This window comes from Bradysia coprophila, unplaced genomic scaffold (assembly GCF_014529535.1).
Source record: "Bradysia coprophila strain Holo2 unplaced genomic scaffold, BU_Bcop_v1 contig_350, whole genome shotgun sequence".
NCBI lineage: Eukaryota > Metazoa > Arthropoda > Insecta > Diptera > Sciaridae > Bradysia > Bradysia coprophila.
The window spans coordinates 8,220,866-8,227,586 of NW_023503608.1; the positions used below are offsets into that span (position 1 = coordinate 8,220,866).

Below are 6,721 nucleotides of genomic sequence, written 5' to 3' on the forward strand. Positions count from 1 at the left end.
TATTACACCTATTCCGTTTGATACCACTATGCAAACTCGAACAATTTAAGAGGCATGGATGCTTAACTAAAATTTTAGCCTGCATTTGTGTGTTTCGTATTGTATATTCGATGATATCTTTTCACCAGAATCGTTTTCGAAAATTGTACTACCGAAATTTTCATAAACTGCTAGATTTTCTCTACGGCTAATCAAACTGCTAAAACAAAATCTATTCTTTATTGTAAGGTATCACCACATATGGTCGTTATTGCGGTCCTACATTTTTCAAAAAGAATTCTTTTGATAAGTTATCATCAAAAATTCAGAATTTAAAAAACGCCCAAATGTATGCTTTTCATAAAAACATCCATACCTCTTTAGAGGCATCGGTGCTTTGCTGAAAAGCTTACATAGGGCGATTTTTAAAACTGGATTTTAGTTTACTTTTGATGATATCTTTCCATCAGAATCCTTTTTGAAAAATGTACGACCGCAATTCCTATACCACGAATGTGGTAGATTTCAACAGAAAATATATTTGGCTGTAGCAGTTTGACCGGCACTGAGAAACGTGAGCAGTTTATGAAAATTTCGTTAAACTGCTCACTTTTCTCAGAGCTGGTCAAACGATTAGAAGCAAAACTAATTTTTATTTAAAGTTAACATCTTCGTTGTCGGAATTGTGGTATTAAGAGGCACCGGTACTTAGCTAAAATTGTAGCCTACATTTGTGTGCCGCATATTTCATTTTTGATGATATCTTTCCATCATAATCCATTTTCAAAAATGTAAGACCGCAATTCCGACAGACAGAGGCAAAGGCAAGGTCGGGAATTGAATACGCTAAAAAAGACTTTTAGTCCGTGGTACGAATAGTATTTTTCATATTGGACGGAGAAAAAGTGGGACGAAGTCCTAGGTATGAAAACTAATTTTTATTTAACACATTCAAAATAATTGCGGCTTGTCAACTTTCGGCACCCTGGACTTTACTTAAATAGTGGTGGAATGCCTCCAAATAAATTTCTAAAAATCTAGAATTTAGTTTTGGATTTTTAGAAATTTATTTGGAGGCATTCCTCGACTATTTAAGTAAAGTCCAGGGTGCCGAAAGTCGACAAGCCGCAATTACTTTTAATGTGTTAACGCTAACACAATCGTGGTAGCTAAGCATCGATGCCACTTAACTACCGACAATTTAGTTAACTTAATTCAATAAGAAAAATTTCCGGGTTTGAAAACTCCATTCGAAGCTATCAACTTAACTTCTCGCTAATCTTTAAGTATGCGTTCCTTCATGTTATATTAAAATTATCAGTAAAATTCACTTATCACTTGGTTTAATTTTAGGAAAATTTATCAATTGATAGCACTGTGTTCTATCTACTGTGGGGTCTTTTCTTTGATTGCCGATGTTTGTTTTGCACAAAGCAGCAGCGCGAATCTGAGAAACGAAACTCAATTCCCATTTATGAACCAGAACTCTCAATAGATACACCTTAATAAAACCACCAAATTCACAAGTCACCATTAGGACGGGTAAATACAGTGGACGTCAGTGAAATTCAGCTGGTCCACTCATACAAACGAAACTGTTTTTATTTAAACAATAATAAGCAGTATAAGCAGTTTTGTTTGTATGAGGGACTAAGATACAAATTCTGATACAAATTCCCATCTAGAGTTCACTGACGTCCACTGTATATCGAATCTATTCACGAAATGAATCTTTCGCAAGAGTTCGCTATTTATTTTTGAAGGCTTAACATATGATGTTCCGAATATAAAAGGTTAGCAGCCGGTCTAGGAACTTATGTATATCAGGGACTATTTTTAGGAAAATATTTTCTTAGATTTTCTCAAAAGCTTCACAAAAAATGTTTTTGGAAAAACTTGGGGAAATTTCTGAAACTTTGAGAAATATGAGGATTTTTGTAAAAAAAAATCGAAAAATGTACTCTACAATCCAATAAGACCAATGTTATAAATAAATAAAATAGTTCGTCCCGAACGATTGGTTTCTGAGCGTGCACCTAATTTTCAATTTTTGTTCAGACTGAGTTTCAGACCTTCTATTTTCAGAAAACCTAGTTACTATAGTCTCAAAAAGCGAGATAAAAAAGTCGGCTCATCGATACGAACGTTGAGAGATTTACTTGCTTTATATTTTGTGACAATATTTCCACTGGGGCCAGTCAACGTATTTAGCAAATCATTTCTCTATTCCCTATTGTTTACAATTAGAGACACTCATCTTCCTGATAAAAAAGTAATCTCAGCAGATAATATTATCAAAATCCATTTCGATAAATAATTATTATTTAAAACAATGTAACTCACGCGCTGCACTCAGTCGAAAATGAACAAAGCTATACTATTGGTTCTGGTCCTCGCGGGACTTTCCTGCGTTGAGCCACACGGATTTGTACTCAATCCACTCTCTCGAACTTCGATTTTCCGAGAACGTGACAGAAATGGAGCTCAACCACCATTTTGGTGGAACGATACTGGAGTTTGGTGTGGAAACGAGCAACAGGTGATTTCACTTATTTTTGGTTATCGCATATCGCATCATTGTTACTTGACTCAATTAAATAAATTGAAATTCATGTGAAATCGAAAGGACCTACAATATTCTCGATGCGGACGCTGTGGAGATATTTTCGGTGAAACTCATGCCAATCAAGGTTGGTGAAATGGATTTTAAAAAGCTGTTAGCAGTAAGTCTTAAATTTAACCTTTCATAGGTGGTCAATTCGACAAAGCTATAATCACTGGTACTTACCAGGCCGGCCAGGTATTTTGTATTTTTGAATACTCAGTGTATCGGCGACGATAGCACTTCCTTTAACAAGTTATTTTGTTTCATAAGATCATCGATATGGTTGTTGAAATAACAGCCAATCACCGTGGACATTTCGAAATAGAGCTTTGCCCACAAACCAGTGAGACCAACACTTGCTTCCAACGTTTGAACATTGTCGGTGGATCCCATGAAATCCGCAGCGGAAACATGATGTGTGTAGGACCTGCCCAAGTTATCGGACAAATTCGTGCTCGAGTTCAACTACCGGCAAACGTTAGATGTACAAGATGCACACTCCGTTGGACCTATCGAACTTCATATCCACCGGGTACTACTCATATTGCAAACGGAAGTTGTCGTAATTTATTTTAAAACGATTTCTTGCAGCTCCCGACCATTGTTTCAATCCTAACCCAGCTCAAACGTTCAGAAACTGCGTTGATATCAGAATTAACTAGGCTTGTCTTCAGGCCAAAACTGGTACGGCACGTGTTTTTTTGTAATGAGTGGTTTTATAAGTAAAGTCATCAATTAAAAATTTTGTTGTTTGTTTGTCGGTCACATTTTTTCACGCGGAATTCTTGTCCTTATCCTACACCTAGTAAAACTGTAGTGTAGAAAAGCATTACTGTGTCTGAAAGTGAAGCCTTGGAAGGAAGGGATAGGAGTATGGAGTATTATAAATTAAGCTGAAGTTCCAGACAAAGAAAAACAATTAAAAATTGCGGCATACAAACATACGTAGTTTATGGCAATGCCGTTTAATCAATGTTCTGTGCACATAATTTATTCAGAAAATAATTTTCCATTCAACATGTTGTTATATAGTTGCATTATGCTGAAAATTTATTGAAAACTTTTCTGAGTAATTACAAATAATTTTCCACAATTACAAAGCATCGTGCATATAAAAGCGCACATCCATACACGTACGGAATTGGTCCAAACAGCGTATATATATGTGGAAAATGTTTGCGCTTATTATTATATGGCAATCAAGTAATATTGCAGGCTCGACAGGCTCGGTGTGTTTTCATTTCAAATGATTAGTGAAAAGTACAGTGGATATTGTATCATTGCAAATGTATATTTTTGCTGGCTCCGGCTATACAACACTATAATATGTTTGTATTTGAGCTCTTTCAATGGATGGTATATGGAGTAGGAAGTTTTGTGATTATTTAAATGTACACACCATGCCATATAGGAACAGCATACACGGAATTTGTTTGTGGATATTAAAACTGGAAACCTCAAATTCGGCACAATATGGCTTTACAATTTTCATTTATAGAAAGCGGCAAATTATTTGCATAATAAATGCATAAAAACTATGTTGTGTTCGTTAGACAATATGCCATGTTTTACTATTTGTATTTTAGTAGTATCCCGGCATTGTTTAGCACGTAAGGGTTAATTAGTAAAGAAATTTGTATATATCATATCACGCATAATTAGCTGATTACCTCAGCATCATAATGTTCGAAAATTGTGAACTTTAGATGCATCTGTTACGGCTTCGTCTTACATAAATACACAACTAGTGTCTGACTTGGTGTCGTAAATATAGCTATTTTGCGCAAAAGCCCCATTTACTAAAGATTTAACAACAAGATTTTATCTACTATAATGTCAAAATCACCACAAATTGACACAATTGTAGTCAAAAGATTCATTATTTAAGCAAAGAACATCGTCAGTTATAATTATCACATACTACGCGTACATGAATCACATACTACAATTCCAACAATTTGAGCGTAAATACTAAATGTGTACTAAAATATGTAAACATCTTCATTTACTTCATTTTGATACTGAAACAGGTTGGTACTCCTTAAGAATATTTTGACATTACAGTAGATAAACTATTTATTATGCAACTCAGCATCATAATGTGCCAAATTTGCAAACTTTCGATGCCCATGTTGCATACTTTGTTGTATGAATCTCGGTAATGTCAAACGTTCAAGGAGGTAAAAAAAACGCTCATTCTGACCTTGCCTTGGAACCGGAACCAAAACAATATTTTTCCAACTTTTCTCAGTAACACCTCATTTTGACGGATGTCTTTGACTTTGTTAATGTACCGACTTTCATGTACGCTAATAGTTAATAGTCGTAGCAGGAAAGAAGGATCAAACGAAAGCTTGAGCACATTTGTATTTTTTTCCTATGTATTTAAGCGTGCACGAGGAAGGGTGGGTCTGAAAATCGATTTTTTAGCGTTTGCACTATTTGAATGACTCGTTATGAAAATAAAAAAAATTAGGTTCAGTGGTCATTTGTTATCGATGACGAAGACAAAAATAGGCAAAACGTGTGTTAAAACCAATGAAGTAAAAGATTTTGTCGGATTTTGTGTCACATAGAAACAATACTCCAACAAACGAAGAAAAAGATTTTTTTTAAACGGCAGCTGACGGTTAGATTTGTTTTTCGAACAATCGGTAAATTTCAATGAAGTGCCGAATTTGGAACAGCTGGTCTGTCCTCAGCTTGTGTTCATTCTATTGTTTATATCAGCTGTGTTTGCTGGTTTCACAGACGCCCATGTAATTTATTATTTTCCTAATTTTTCTGGGTTTTCCTTATTTTTACAACTATTTGAAGAGCTTCCACCTTTGGTCCTTGGATAATTCTAGTTTAGCTATTTAATACCGGTACTGCCTCCGATCAACTTTTATTTCGCTTTATAGTTCTGATTTCTTCGTTTGTTCATTAAACTGTTTAGACTGACATGTAAATAAATTTAAGCTTTTATCGTAATATATACAAAACAGTACGCGTATGCGGATATATATACATGACCGTTTGATGTTTATATATACATTAACGGTCCATATGTTCTCGAATAGGAACAACATTTAAAATAATTAAAGTGGTCGGTTAAACTGATCAAACCGAACACCCAAAATACTAAAGTTTACACAAACCATAGTTTAGTAATTTTGTTAATTATTGAATTTGTGGTTTGAGTGTTCAAACTAAAACTATTAAATCAATGTGGTATTTGTTGATTTCGTATTTGTTCACAGAAAAACATTTTCGAAATTGCATAATCAATTCTGTACAATTACCGGTTTGCAATTTGCAGCAGTTTATATTATTTGATGTGGATATGCCATTTTCTCTTAGATATATACATGAATGGAAGTGACCATTCAACATGAATATATTTTGTGTATTTTAGCTTCTGCTTTTATGTATACTTTGCCACAGACATACCAAATGTATCTGTGATGATAGTGTTTTAATACAAGTAGTTCAGTGTATTTGATGAAATTTTTGAAATGTTTCTGATGCTGGTAAGAAGAATTCAGAAATTTTTTTTTTTTTTTTTTTTTTTGAAAAAAACATGGAATCATGAAACCATGTTTTGACACCTTTATTGGTATGCTATAGTACAATCTTAACTTATATGTTAATTTATCACTATTGATGACAATTTTACCAACTGTCTCTCTGTAGGAGACAACCAGCCGAACGTGTGCGAGTTTTTCCATTCCATTGATTGGATCTCATTGACGGTAGCATCGTTCACTGCGACATCTGTTTTCCAGCAACCCAGACCTTGATAACATTTTTTTCTTCAACGACATAGCCAAGCACCTTACTATATCGCTTGCTGATTGCTGATTGAAGAGCTTTTTTCCCATGATAATTCCTCACTCCTAAGAATTTCTTTGAGAATGTCTTCTACGACGTAGCCAAGCACCTTACTAGATCGCTTGCTGACTGCTGACTGAAGAGCTTTTGTTCTCACCATTTGCTGATAGATGGCGATTGGTGTCTGATGTATTCGCTCGTTGGATTCGTATATCACATAGCATTAATAATTTTTTTTTTATTAATGTGTCAGCGATTTCGAACTCACGAACTTCCAACACAATAATTCGGTGTGAGGCTAACGACTTACACACTGCGCTATTG

At 34.7% G+C, this 6,721-nt stretch overlaps 1 protein-coding gene across 1 annotated transcript; it reads left to right on the forward strand.

Moving 5' to 3' along the window:
* The first annotated feature begins 2,313 nt into the window (after window positions 1–2,313).
* Window positions 2,314–3,340, forward strand: LOC119080784. The gene is made up of 5 exons (XM_037189354.1): window positions 2,314–2,518; window positions 2,606–2,669; window positions 2,730–2,779; window positions 2,855–3,116; window positions 3,176–3,340. Exons 1-5 carry the CDS (start codon window positions 2,342–2,344, stop codon window positions 3,244–3,246), a joined length of 624 nt encoding a protein of 207 aa, XP_037045249.1. The 5' UTR covers window positions 2,314–2,341; the 3' UTR covers window positions 3,247–3,340.
* The last annotated feature ends 3,381 nt before the right edge of the window (window positions 3,341–6,721 follow it).

Coding starts and splice junctions, on each gene's coding strand:
- LOC119080784 (XM_037189354.1), top strand. CDS start 2,342: ATGAACAAAGCTATACTATTGGTTCTGGTCCTCGCGGGACTTTCCTGC. Junction 2,670..2,729: donor TGAAACTCATGCCAATCAAG/GTTGGTGAAATG, acceptor AACCTTTCATAG/GTGGTCAATTCGACAAAGCT. Junction 2,780..2,854: donor GTACTTACCAGGCCGGCCAG/GTATTTTGTATT, acceptor TTGTTTCATAAG/ATCATCGATATGGTTGTTGA.